Source organism: Apiospora phragmitis (assembly GCF_038363925.1).
Source record: "Apiospora phragmitis strain CBS 135458 chromosome Unknown utg000005l:1.0-4161743.0:1.0-4166827.0, whole genome shotgun sequence".
Lineage (NCBI taxonomy): Eukaryota > Fungi > Ascomycota > Sordariomycetes > Amphisphaeriales > Apiosporaceae > Apiospora > Apiospora phragmitis.
The window spans coordinates 876,568-888,891 of NW_027117403.1; the positions used below are offsets into that span (position 1 = coordinate 876,568).

General features: G+C 51.9%; 5 protein-coding genes across 5 annotated transcripts; 3 read left to right on the forward strand and 2 right to left on the reverse strand.

Moving 5' to 3' along the window:
- Positions 1-1,805: 1,805 nt before the first annotated feature.
- Positions 1,806-2,462, forward strand: PG994_004319 (uncharacterized protein; the record flags this gene model as incomplete). Its single annotated transcript, XM_066855728.1, has 1 exon — positions 1,806-2,462. One exon carries the CDS (start codon positions 1,806-1,808, stop codon positions 2,460-2,462), a length of 657 nt encoding a protein of 218 aa, XP_066717895.1.
- Positions 2,463-3,401: 939 nt separating this feature from the next.
- PG994_004320 (uncharacterized protein) lies at positions 3,402-3,897 on the forward strand (the record flags this gene model as incomplete). Its single annotated transcript, XM_066855729.1, has 2 exons — positions 3,402-3,440; positions 3,595-3,897. The coding sequence occupies 2 exons, from the start codon at positions 3,402-3,404 to the stop codon at positions 3,895-3,897; spliced, it is 342 nt and encodes a 113-aa protein (XP_066717896.1).
- A 246-nt stretch (positions 3,898-4,143) lies between these two features.
- PG994_004321 (uncharacterized protein) lies at positions 4,144-6,099 on the forward strand (the record flags this gene model as incomplete). The annotated part of the gene is made up of 3 exons (XM_066855730.1): positions 4,144-4,791; positions 4,905-5,608; positions 5,679-6,099. 3 exons carry the CDS (start codon positions 4,144-4,146, stop codon positions 6,097-6,099), a joined length of 1,773 nt encoding a protein of 590 aa, XP_066717897.1.
- A 340-nt stretch (positions 6,100-6,439) lies between these two features.
- PG994_004322 (uncharacterized protein) lies at positions 6,440-9,893 on the reverse strand (the record flags this gene model as incomplete). Its single annotated transcript, XM_066855731.1, has 2 exons — positions 6,440-8,440; positions 8,499-9,893. The coding sequence occupies 2 exons, from the start codon at positions 9,891-9,893 to the stop codon at positions 6,440-6,442; spliced, it is 3,396 nt and encodes a 1,131-aa protein (XP_066717898.1).
- Positions 9,894-11,754: 1,861 nt separating this feature from the next.
- Positions 11,755-12,310, reverse strand: PG994_004323 (uncharacterized protein; the record flags this gene model as incomplete). The annotated part of the gene is made up of 2 exons (XM_066855732.1): positions 11,755-11,981; positions 12,052-12,310. The coding sequence occupies 2 exons, from the start codon at positions 12,308-12,310 to the stop codon at positions 11,755-11,757; spliced, it is 486 nt and encodes a 161-aa protein (XP_066717899.1).
- Between the last annotated feature and the right edge of the window lie 14 nt (positions 12,311-12,324).

Consider the following 12,324-nt stretch of genomic DNA (forward strand, 5'->3'; position numbering starts at 1 on the left):
TAGAATAAGATTATAAAGCCGCTCGAAAAACTCGATAATTTTTTTTACGAAAGTTACGTTAAGCCTTAAGAAATCTATCCTTTTAAAAAAAGTAGTATTAATGGATAAATAGCGAGTAATAAATTTTTTAACTTAATACTTATTGAGTATTATATTAATTTCGTTAATTTAAAAAATCCGTTAAACTAATATTTAAAAAATAACGTACGTTAATAAATAGCCTAAATTATATTATATAAAGTATTAAATTACGATCTAAAACTTTTCCGCTATTATTAAAGTTTAGAAAGACTTATTCCGTTATTTTATAGTTTTACGGCCGTGAATCTAAGCCCTTAGAATTATTTTAAAGATATTATACTTCTCGGCGGCTTATTTTATTAACGAGCTATTTATAACATCTTAAATCGGGCGTTATAATACTAACTCGTTAAGTTTACGGCCTATCGAAAAAAGGAAAAGAAAAAGAAAGACGATAATATTATTTAATTAATTATAAATTAAAAGCTAACTATTTTATATACTAATTTATATATAATACTATCAGGGGTTATCTAAATTTAGGGGTCGCCATTATATAGGGTGACCGTAGCACCGTCAGCTGGCTTACTTAATTTCTTCGCCGAATTAATTTTAATACTTATTAAAATACCCTTTAATAGCTAAGAATTACGGAATAATAGTCGGAAATTAGCTATTATAAACTTTATTTTTAAAATACCTTTTTAACAGCTCTTTATTACGAAGGCTAATAAGTCCTTAAATTAAAGCGCTAATAGAATCGCGTATCTCGAAACTTCGGTCGATTATTTTTAAACTAAACTCGATAAAAAAACTACGAAAATATATTAAAAAGTAAGAATCGTACCGAGATAACGATTTATTCGTATAACTAATATACGCCGGGCTAAACGGAGGCTAAAGGGTAAAGTCGTATATAAAGACGAAGCTAGCGACATCGAAGTATTAGGAGGGCCTCGTAACGCTATAAAAGCTATAAAAGATAATAGCACGGAGGCGGAAAACTGTATTATTATTAAAAACAACGAAAGATAGTGTATTTATATTAATTCTAGCCGTAGAAATAGCTTTAATTACAAAGGTAAGGGTGGCTTAGTAAAGTAGCCCGTGAGAGGGTGGCCCGTAAGGGGGTGCTTTAGCTTATAACCAAGTAGAGACAACGGACTCACAAGAAGCAGGTCGATGCGGCGAGAAGAACAGCTGATTTGGTTGCCCGTTTCGAACTATGGGCCGGCAAACTGGGTGCTTTCCATCAACCAAGTCGAAGGCTGTCATTGGACGCTCGTGTGGCGCAGTCCCCAGAGATTCGAGACGAGATTGTATGGCATTTCCAGGAGATCAATCAGGCCTCGTCTGAGCGTAAGCATACCTAGCGAGCCTTTCCATTACCAGTCATCACGTTACTAGATATCCCATCGCTAGCCTGTCGCCTAGAAACAAGGTCTGGCAATTTTATAGCTTTTCGCTATGTTCTAGTACAAAACATATTTCAGTTTTTGAGCTTTCAATCGGATTATTGCTCAAACTTCGATAACTAACGTCGGCTTCGTTTAGTGAAAACAGGAATCGAAACAACACCACCAGGAGAAGCTGATCGGAAATCTCCTGTCGATGAGTGTGGCGTCTTGATTGAGGTAATCTCTCAGTCACTGGCCTTCCTGTTCCGCCTTGCGGTTCTGGTGAAGGCGCCTGGATCTGATAATCGCTGGAATCGAGCTATGCAACGAACGGATCCCTTGCCTGATCACTTTGACTATGGCCATATTATATCCAAATACTGATATATGGAAACTGACAACGGGGGGCAACTGGCGAAGCGCGTTGCACAAGCCAACGTTCAGCGACGGCAGTTTATACAGTACTGCCGAGACCACACAGCACATCTCAGTACAGAGGCAGGGCCATCCGATGATAGAGCAACCGAGACCGTTTCTAGCAAGGCCACTACACTGCCTCCAGCAATGGAGCTGGATGCTCTTACTGCGGAAGAGTTTGATGACGACATGGATTCTCTCATGACGGCATCTACTACCTTTGACAATAACACGAAATTGAAGCTCCCACCTCTGAACAGATTATCTCCTGACGGCGAAGCATTTCAGTGTCCTATATGTTCCACTATCAAGCAATTTGATCGCGAAAAGGCTTGGAGAGCCCATGCGTATCAGGACCTGAGAGCTTACTCCTGTACGATTGGGGGCAAGGACTGTGCAACTACTATGTTTGGGGATAGGAAAAAGCTGGTTCGACCACGAGATCACGCAGCACCGCTCTCACTTTACCTGCACTTTGTGCAACCAGCAATTCCAAGACAAAACCGACACGATGATGCACATCAGAAACTCTCATGGAATACAGCTGCTCGATCAGCTATCAATGCTGGCAGACTCAGGACGGACTGTTCCAACTCACTTCAAGGCCTTCGACTGCCCGTTCTGTGACTGGCCTCTTGAGCGTGGCCGAAAGAGAGCGACGACGGATGACGATCACGCTTCCATAATTGAAAATGTCAGTCGTGTGGAGTTCAAACGGCATGTCGCCATGCATCTGGGGCAACTTGCGCTCTTTGTTGCCCCCTTACCTGACGGTGCAGAGAATGATGACCTCAGTAGCAATGCTAGGGAAAGCTTGGCATCTGAGCGGTCCAGTCATTCCATGACACTCAACTCCCCACAAGGCTGCCACGGAAGAGAAGAACATCACTGTGCCTAAATCAGGGTCTCCGCCGTCACACTTGCGGCAATCTAGTGATTTGGAAAGCAACGATGCACGTCAGGCGGAAAATGATGCTTACAGGAAGGATCTGGAAGCGCCAAAGACAAAGGCTGAATCAATAGAACCGACAAGGGTAAGGGGATGGCACTAGTGCGCTTCAAAAATGGCATGGACAGGAAATATTCCTTCTCCTTTCATATATGTTGGACTTAGGTCGTGGTGATCATTGAATCAAACTTTATACACATGAGCCAGCAATTGCATTGGGCATAGAAAGCCTGATCAGACAAGCATTTCTGCATGTCAACGCTCTCAAATCGGATGTTCAAGCTGGCCATTCTGTCCTCCCAGAACCCGATGGCCATTTCAACGAGGTAATACTGGAAAGCAACTAGCTAATTATAGCAAGGGAAAACACGAAGCAATAGGAGGAGCAGACACTTAAGGCGCCAGGTCAGATAGCGAATGGATCAGCATCAATCTTCCAACATTCTTACAAACGCATGTGGCAGAGGTAAGTATGTAATTGGATAAGGGGCTCACGATAAGCACTTGATCACAACCAGTCGTCATAATTGGCTCAAGTTAGTCCAAGCCCGGTTCATCCCAAGCAAGCCCCACATTAGTCAGCACTATGAACCATGTACAGTGGCGTAAATGCTCCAATGAATTGGCCCCCGGGTCAAGGCACGGGCACACCGGATGTATCCCAACCTTCGACGCGTCGCCTAAGAAGCTCTTATCGCGTATAAAGTTATAAAGTTATCGTCAACCTTTTCGACACCGGCTCGTCGCCTGCCCTCTCTGCCATGGGAGCAAAAAGAACTAACCCCCGGATGGCGGGACCGAATATGCGAGCTCGCCTCGCTCGGATGGGGCGCACGCGCGATCCGCACGCGCTACCCGCACCTCGCCCTCTCGACCATCAAGCGCACCATCAAGATGGAGAAGCTCCACACGGAGAACGCGTCCCTGCCGAAGACCGGCCGGCCGCGACTGCTGACGGAGGAAGAGCGCGACGATATATACGACGTCGTCAAGCACCAGAACCCCGACGTCACGTACCAGGAACTCCTGCAACGCCTCGGCGGGAAGGTGCAGAAGAGTACCCTCCGTGCGTACTGCCGTGAGATGGGGTTGACGAATCGAGATCGCGATTAACTTCCGAGTTGATGAGTCGTTTTGGTCTACACCACAAAAGGGGGCTGGGTCTTTGCACCATATCTTGCGTTAATAGCCAACCTCCATATCCCCTAGCTATTTATATCTCCTCTGTGTAATCTTGGAACCTTACCCCGCTTGGATGATGTCCCAGCCCGATCTTCTCTTTGATTTATCATTAGATACCAACTTTATTGCCTATCGCAACTGAGTCACCTTAAAACCAGACCATCGTTCAGACTCGAAATGGTTCCTTCAGCGAGGACCCACGCTGGCGGTGTTTGGAAGGACGCACTTCATCCTTGGATCTGGGAGATCCTTCTTTGCGTGACCTCGTCGAGCCTTCTCACATCTACTGCCATCATCCTCGCAAACGTCGATGGCCATCCCCAAGAGGAATGGAGTTTTCGGATTACTCTCAACTCCCTCGTCAACATACTCTCTACGTTATTCCGTGCCTGCCTAGCTGCGACGGCGGCCGAGGTCATCAGTCAACAGAAATGGATATGGTTCTGGTCCACACCAGCACCCGGTCGGCCCATCCGCCAGGTACAGGCCTTCGAAGAGGGTAGTAGGAGCTCGCTAGGGGCTCTGAAGCTACTCCCCACCGTGGCGACCCGACGACCCTCCATTATAAGTCCGATCACGATTCTCCTTGCTTCGCTATCGATCGGTCCATTTGCACAACAGTCCATTCGAACCGTGTACAAAGAAGTGTCGTCGGGCGTAGGTACAGCCTCGCTGCCAATTGTAAACAACATGAACTCAACCGGAAATTGGTTCATCTCCAATGGAGGCGGAGATTACATATTTTGGAACCTTAGAGCTGCCCCAAAAAGTGCTACATTCAACACGCTGTCGAATCCGAGCAGCAAGGACTCCATGATCTCTCCAGTATGCCCCACTGGCAACTGTACTTTCCCAATACTTTCAGCTGCAACCGGCATGACACACGTCGATGGGAGTCTGCAGTACTTGTACTGATGTTAGGTCCCTAATCACACCAGGGGGGGGGGAGGAGGTCAAACTCAACACTATGGGAGATTTATGATCTCCCCAACGGAATGAAACTTATTGCAGATGACGGCACCATATATTTTCCTGTCTCCTCGGGCGATTATACCCGAGACATCCCTAGCGATCTGGGCTGGGCTGAAAGCCTAATGACAAGCGAGAGAAGCGCTCTCGCCCGATGGGCGCTCGTCAATACTACAGTATTTACAATGACCATCGCCAAGGGAGCACATACTTCCAATGCTACCACCATAGCGGCCGCCTGCTCTCTGTACCCTTGCGTCCGCTCTTACTCAGCGAAGGTACAAGACAACAATCTATCAGAAGTGGTTTTGGACAATACACCGCTGGTTCCTGATTTCGAAGGATATTCCGCGGCCCATCCAGAGACTATGCGCCGAGATGACTTGATCACGAACTTTGGTAACCTCAGCTTAGCAGCATTACAGCCATTCTGCGAGGTAGATGGGAAAACGTATCCCCTTACCAATGCGTCTCAATATCCGAATGCCATTCCAATTCGGCTGCTCGTGGTTGATGCATCGCCCAACTTCCCGACGAAGATGACAAACGAAGGTTGTATTACGCGCATGGAGAACTTAGCCTACGGCACCATAGGAGAAGCTTACGCCAGGTTTTTGAGTGGCCACTGTTCGTGGGATTCTAGCAATGGCGCTGAAGCTGTGTGCAATAAATTGTAAGCCAAGTCCGTGACTTGGGGGATGCGTGGTATATACATGTAACATATGAACTCGCCTCGCTTTTAGGTGGCTAGCTCAGTTCTGGGGAGCAGGGGCACGCCTCCTGGTCTTGGACGTCTTTATGCTAGTCTGGATGATCATGCACAGCGTCCGACACCGGGACACCGAGGCCGTGTGGAAGAGCAACCCGCTGCTGCTTCTCTATTACAAGTCCCGCTTCGTGGGGCCAAGGGAACCAGACCAGCTGTTTTTGTCGGCGGACTTTGATCCTTTGGAAGCATCTGACCCGGACCGGGACGAGAAGCTTCTTACGAGTGCCGAGCTAGAAACTGTTGCAGACACTGTGAACGTGCAGCTTCGCAAAAGGGGAACGAAAGTGAAACATACTGGCGACGAGGGAGAGCAGACAAGTCAGGATTGGCAGCAACTAGACGAGCCTCTGGAGAGAGTAGATGAAGGCGAAGTGTTGATACCTGAGTCAAGATAGGCAGTTCAGGCCTTGTAGTTCAGCGGTGTCGTGTTCATCAGATTGATGGTGGATATTGAGATATTCTACAGCCACCTTGACCTGGTAACAGCGGCATGAATAGGACATAAATATGTACCAATGTGCCAGACTGGCAGCAGCCTACGTGACGGAGACAGATGCACGAGCTTGAAAGATAGGCCATCGTGAGTCCGCGATCATAAATCCTTGATGCCATTCCAACTTTCAAAATAGAGTAAAGACTGGTGGTATATATAACGCTACAAAATCAATCTATGGCTGGTCATACTAACATTACGCACATATTAATAACTAAGTTTTAACTTCATTGATTAGTTGATCAGCAAGTGCCCGCACTCATCTCCCGATCCGCGCGCCGACCCCACTCCAAGTCATCGTCCCCGTACCCGCGCCGGCTCCGGATGCTGGCGGACCGCGTCTTGGTCAGGATGCTGATGGCCGTCTTGGTCTTGACCAGGTCGAGCTGCGTCGACTTGAGCAGGCCCATCTCCATGGCGTCGGACCGGTTCGTGTTGTTGGTCCCGATCTTGGAGAGCGGGCCGGACTGGTGGTGGTGCTGCTGGTGGGGGAAGGCCGACTGCTGCATTGGGAGCGGCGTCGGAGGATTCGACATCACCGCCACCGCTTCGTAGTCGTCGCCATGATCATTGTCGCCGTCCTTGTCCTGGCCGGCGTCGTCGGCCCGGGCGGTCAGGCGCTTCATGAGGGCGCCGAACTTGGCGATGGCCTTGGTGATGTCCACGACGGTGAAGGCCATGAAGATGAAGACGACCGAGATGCCCAGGCCGACGCCGAACGTCCAGGCCGCCACGTAGTTGCCCGTGAGTTTGTCGAAGGCGTCGATGTTGATGCCGAAGTAGGCCGCAATAAACGACATGGGCAAGAAGATAATAGTAACAATCGTAAAGACCATGACAGTCTGGCCCGAGCGCGCGGCCGCCAGGGCCTGCTCACTGGCGAACCGGGCCTCGAGCGCGTTGCTGTGCTTCTGCTTCAGGTCCAGCAGGTCCGTCAGCGACTGATACAAGCGCTCGGCCTGCTCGTCCATGGACTGGATGTCGCGCTTGTGGACCTTGAGGTGGCGCTCCTGCTCGAGCGTGCGCTTGCGGATGTCGGCGGCGTGCCAGTTGTTGACGTTATTGCGCGACGACAGCAGGCGGCCGCCGTTGGAGGAGGCGCTGAGGCTGAGCTCTTCCAGTAGACAATTCTTCAGGTCACCCAGCGTCCACAGCTGCGAGTTGAGGATCATGGTCAGGATGTTGAGCTCGTCGCGGATGTCGCGCACCTCGGTCAGCAGCGACGTCTCGCTGCCGATGTCGAGCAGCCGGTCGAACGAGCTCGACTCCTCCGTCGGCGCCTTCTTCTTGTTCTTGCTGCTGCGCAGCTTGGACCGCCGCGAGGGGCGCGCCCACTGCCGGCTGTGCGACGACGCCTGCTCGAAGCGGTGGAACAGGTGCGTCAGGTCCTCGGTCACGCGGCCGACGGAGCTCTCGAACATGTCGAGGAACTGGTAATCCTGGTCATCGGCCCGATGCCTCGAGAACATGCCGGAACAGCGACCGGAGACCAGGATGGCCATGTGGTAGACACTGCGAACGGGCGGTCGCGTCTTGGCGTTCATCTCGGCCACGATGCCGTCCAGTACCCCGAGCGGATCCTTCTTTTTCCCTATGTCCCAGCGCTCGGGGAAACAGGTGATGATCAGGTCCTTGTTCAGAACCAAAACCCACAGCTGGTCCACCATGAACACTTTGCGCTCGTGGCCGTGGTCCTCGCAGTAGCGGTACACAACCTGGTCACGGTCGCGGGCCGACGTGTCGATACCGCGGTAGAAGAACTGGTCGAGCGTCCTCCGCGGGTGCAGCGACGGCTTGTGGTTCAGATATGCCTCCAAAAGCATCGTGTCGGGCGTCTTGTCCTGGGAGCTCGCGTTCCGGGCCGACGACACGATCTTGATGGCGTCCATCATCTTCTGGCGGCTCTCGTCCGTCTCGTAGTGCAGGTACGGCATGAACATGACGATCTTGCCGTCGCCGCCCGGTATGCCCTGGCTCAGGGTCATCTGCGACAAGTTGCTGGTGCTGCGGCGGATGCCCTTCCAGGGGCTGAGCGTGTCGTTCTCGGTTGGAGGGCCTCCTCCGTCGTCATCGCCGGGGTGCTGAGATGAGATGCGCTGGCAGAAGGGTCTCATGTAATTGGCATGCGGCAAGGGACCGCAGTGCTCCTGCTCCAGGGATTTCATGAGGGCCTTGAAACCCTCGAGGTCGCGACACCCCGACTCGATGAACCAGTTTATCATGAGTGTTTCTACCCAGGCAAGCTAAATAAGAAGTCAGAGGGGAAGTCCCAAAACGCAGTGGTTGTGGACTTGAACTTACATTGTTGGCAGGAAGATGGATCCATTTGAACTCGCTCTTGGCGTGCCCTGGGGGTCCATCTGTCCATAGTGGAATCGAGGGTCGACCGTTTTTCTCGTCCCATTTATACAGCAAGTCGAACACCGAGGGCTTGGAGATGCGCTGCTTCTCGCCGTAGTCCTTGAACTCGACGACAGTAGCGTTGAAAGACTGGGTGGCATCCAGCATCGTTTTTGGCAGGCGATGGCTATTGTGGCCGGGTGACAAAAACTCGACCAGGTCGTCGTGGCCGCGCTCGGCAGCATAAAGCCACGCAGCGCGGCCGAAGGTGTCCTTGATGTCCAGATCGGCCTCGGGGCAGGACCATATCACCTGCGCCACCTGCTCGAAGCCATTGAAGGCAGCCCAGTGCAGCGCAGTCATGCCGTTGGACACGGTGGCGTTGACGTCGGCACCGGCCTTGAGCAGGATCTCCACGATGGATGCCAGACCCTTCTGGGCGGCGTTGTGCAGGGGTCTCCAGCCTCCGTCACTGGCCGCGTTGGCGTTGGCGCCGTGCTGCAGCAGAAGCTGCAGCATCTCCTCGCGCGGCCTCTGGTTCACCGACGCCTGGTCGCCGCTTTTGGCACCGTTGCCGCTGCTGTCGACAGTCAGGTGCAGAGCCGTACGGCCGCGATTGTTGACGGCCGATACGTTGGCGCCCTTCTCCAGGAGTATCCGGGCGAAGTCATAGTTCCAGTTGGTGGCAGCCCAAAGCAGCGGCGTTCGACCGATCTGGTCTTTGGCCTCGAGGTTGGCGCCGTGGTCCGCGAGCAGCGACGCCGTTTCCATCGACTTGAAGTTGGAGTTGGTGGCCATGGCCAATAGCGGCGTGCGCTCGTCTCTATCCTGCTCATCGACGCGCGCCCCCGCCTTTAGGAGCAGCGAGACGATGGCGTGGAAGCCTCGCACGCTGGCGGCGAACAGCGGCGTCTGCGAAGTGCGCGTTTCGCGCGCCTCGAGGTTCGGACGATGTTTGAGAAGCTCCTCCACCACGGCGCGCTGACCCGCCTGGGCGGCCCGGTACAGCGGTGGGAACTCGTCATCGGCCCCCGCGTTGACCTCGGCGCCGTAATGGAGCAGCAGGCGGATGATGTTGATGTGGTGTCGCGACGACGCCTTCTGCAGGGCCTTGCGCAGCGCGGCCTTGGCTTTCTCGCTGGTCCATGGCTGGTTCTCAGCCAGCACGCGGCGCACTCGTTCCTCGTTTCCCCGCGCGCACGAGGCGGTCAGGTCGCGCTGGTACTGGTCCTGGTCGCGCTGGGTCACGGTGGCGCTCGAGCTCCGGGTCGTGGTGGCATGGCTAGTTTTGCTGACTTCGCTGGCTTTGCTCCCGAGCCGCGCATGTTTGGTGCTGTGGCCGGTTCTGTTATCCATTGGCGATGCTCCGTGTATCTAAATGCTGGAGGATGTTCATCTTGTCGTGAGAGAGGCCTCGATGGCCTTTTGCTGGTTCATGGCCCGATGCATTTTGCTCAAAGTGCATTGTTGGTTGCTAATTGAGGACCACTTGTGGAGTGGCATCCTGGCGGCGTCGCGTTTACTTGATTGGCATTTGGCCATCGCGACTCCATTTCGTTATCCCCATCCCTGGTCATAGATCTCTCAGGGGGTCGGAGAGTAAAATGAGGGAAGCTAGGACCAGAAACTGGGACGTCTAGAAAACGCTAGAAGCGGTCGCAATGGCGGGAAAGTGGGAGTTCTTGGGTCGGCAGAGGCGGTTGGGGCCGGCAAAAACCCGACCATCGTCGCCATCGCCGATGAGTCAGCACATCGAATTGTCGCGGATTGTGCCGCCATGTTCATATGGCTGCTCGTGCCACGCACCCGATGCTGTCAGTCCCGCAGATGTTGTTTTGCGACAGGCAATGCCAGGTCCGGATGGATCCATTGTCACATGGACATCGGCCTACTCCAGATTCGCAATCAACGTGTTCTTTCACCGACCAGCGGGGTATGCCTGCCAGCTTTTTTGTCGTGTTGTTATCATTTTCGCGATATCTTCATTTCGCGCCGTCTCTATCGCATGCTAGCACCAGCGTTGCGAAAATGTCATTGGCGTTGCAATCTAGCCGTCTCTGCCGCGTGGTGTGCATGGTCGGTCGTGCCGCTTCATGCGTAACGCAGTGGGGTGCGCTCCCGCCACCCGCGGGAAAAGGAGGTTAGATCCCGCCATCAGAATAATTTGGGTCGATGCTATCACCCCTGTCGTGAAATCAAGCCCTTTCTAGCCGTGCACCGTCTTCTCAACCAACCATATCCGAGGTATGTAAGGTCAAGGCAACGAACTCGCGCCCCCCACACAGGTTCGTTCCATGGATCAGCGATTGGTCTTGAAACAATCAGAAGCAATGTTGTTAGAAAAAGGTGCATTACAAGGGCATGTCAAAAATAGTTTTGCTGCGGCAATAGTCGGATTGGAATTTCCCCTTATGTTGCTCCAAAACCTCACCCCCGCCCTCCCTCCGGTTTCTACACAACGCATGGTCCGCTCGTGGCGCTCCCCTTTGCCTCTTCTCTGTACGTCGGTATCTAAGCGAATTGTGAACCCTGGCGAAGATATTCACATGTACATACAACGCTGGGGCGGGCGTTTGCGAGTTGAACGGGTTCGGGATCATATCCGCATCGCCACTACCGGCAGAAGCGGCATGCGACAACTCAATCAATGCCCATAATACCAGCAAACATTTCTGCCTTATCCTGCTCCACCTTTACGGGGAATTTCAAGTTGGAGGGGGCGTATTTCGTGCGTCGATACAGTGGTAGCGGCCATCGTCTATCGCCAGGTGTCTCATCTGTTCGCGATAGGGATCAAGAGCAGGCGGGGTATCGAAGAGAAACGGTAAGTTCTCAGAGGGACCCTTCCGGTCCGCGCATAAGCACTTGCCGGGCTAAAGAGAGGATTATAGCTTGAAAATAAGAATTGTGTGTAATGGTTTTTTTTTTTTTTTTTTTTTTTAGAAAGATTCATCGATTCCAGACTCATCTCACGCGATCCAAATACGATATAGATAGTGCATGGTTGCTGAGTCCCACGTCTTTCAATAGACGCATATCTTGGGATGAGCAGTAAGAGATAAGAAAAGGATGTAGTGATTCACATGTCATTGTCTCGTGTCACATATCGTTATCTCGTGTTGCGGTCAAATTTCAAACGAAAGAGGAATCGGAAGACTAAACATAGGGAACTCAAAAGGAAACCAATACAGTGAGCTCGCCAGTTGGTGTGAGCTCACTAGTATGTGCTTTTTGGCTCCTCGTGCTCATCCATCCTTGCCTTCGCCACGAATGCTCTTCCATGCTCATCCATACCATGGAGGTTAGTCAGATAGCTTCTGAACTGCAACGCCATGCCGCAGATCTCTTGGAAGTGCTTCCGGTCCAACTGGGCAATCTCGTGCTCGGACTTGTTCTCCTTTGCCGAGAACTGATAGTCGGCAAGAGCGACTGCTGTCTGGAAGGCTAGGTATATAAAGTTAGATTCATGTCAGAAAATTTGGTACCGTGACTAGACTTAAGGGGATTATATTACTGTTTCGAATCTCCCTCCCATTCCACTCTACGCCCTTGATTTCAGGGTCGTTCAACACGTAGTTCCTAGCGCGGCTGGTGACCGAGATGTCGTCCCTCTCTTCCTCGAGCTTTTCGAAGAATTGCGTCCATATCTTTCGCCGCTGAGGTTCTCCAAGAGGCTCATAGTGGATGATGAGGTGGATCCGGGACACGAAGGCGTCGTCAAACTGGCCTACTCGGTTGGTGGTGAGGAACAGAATGCCTCTGTAATACTCCATACAGCGTAGAAAAA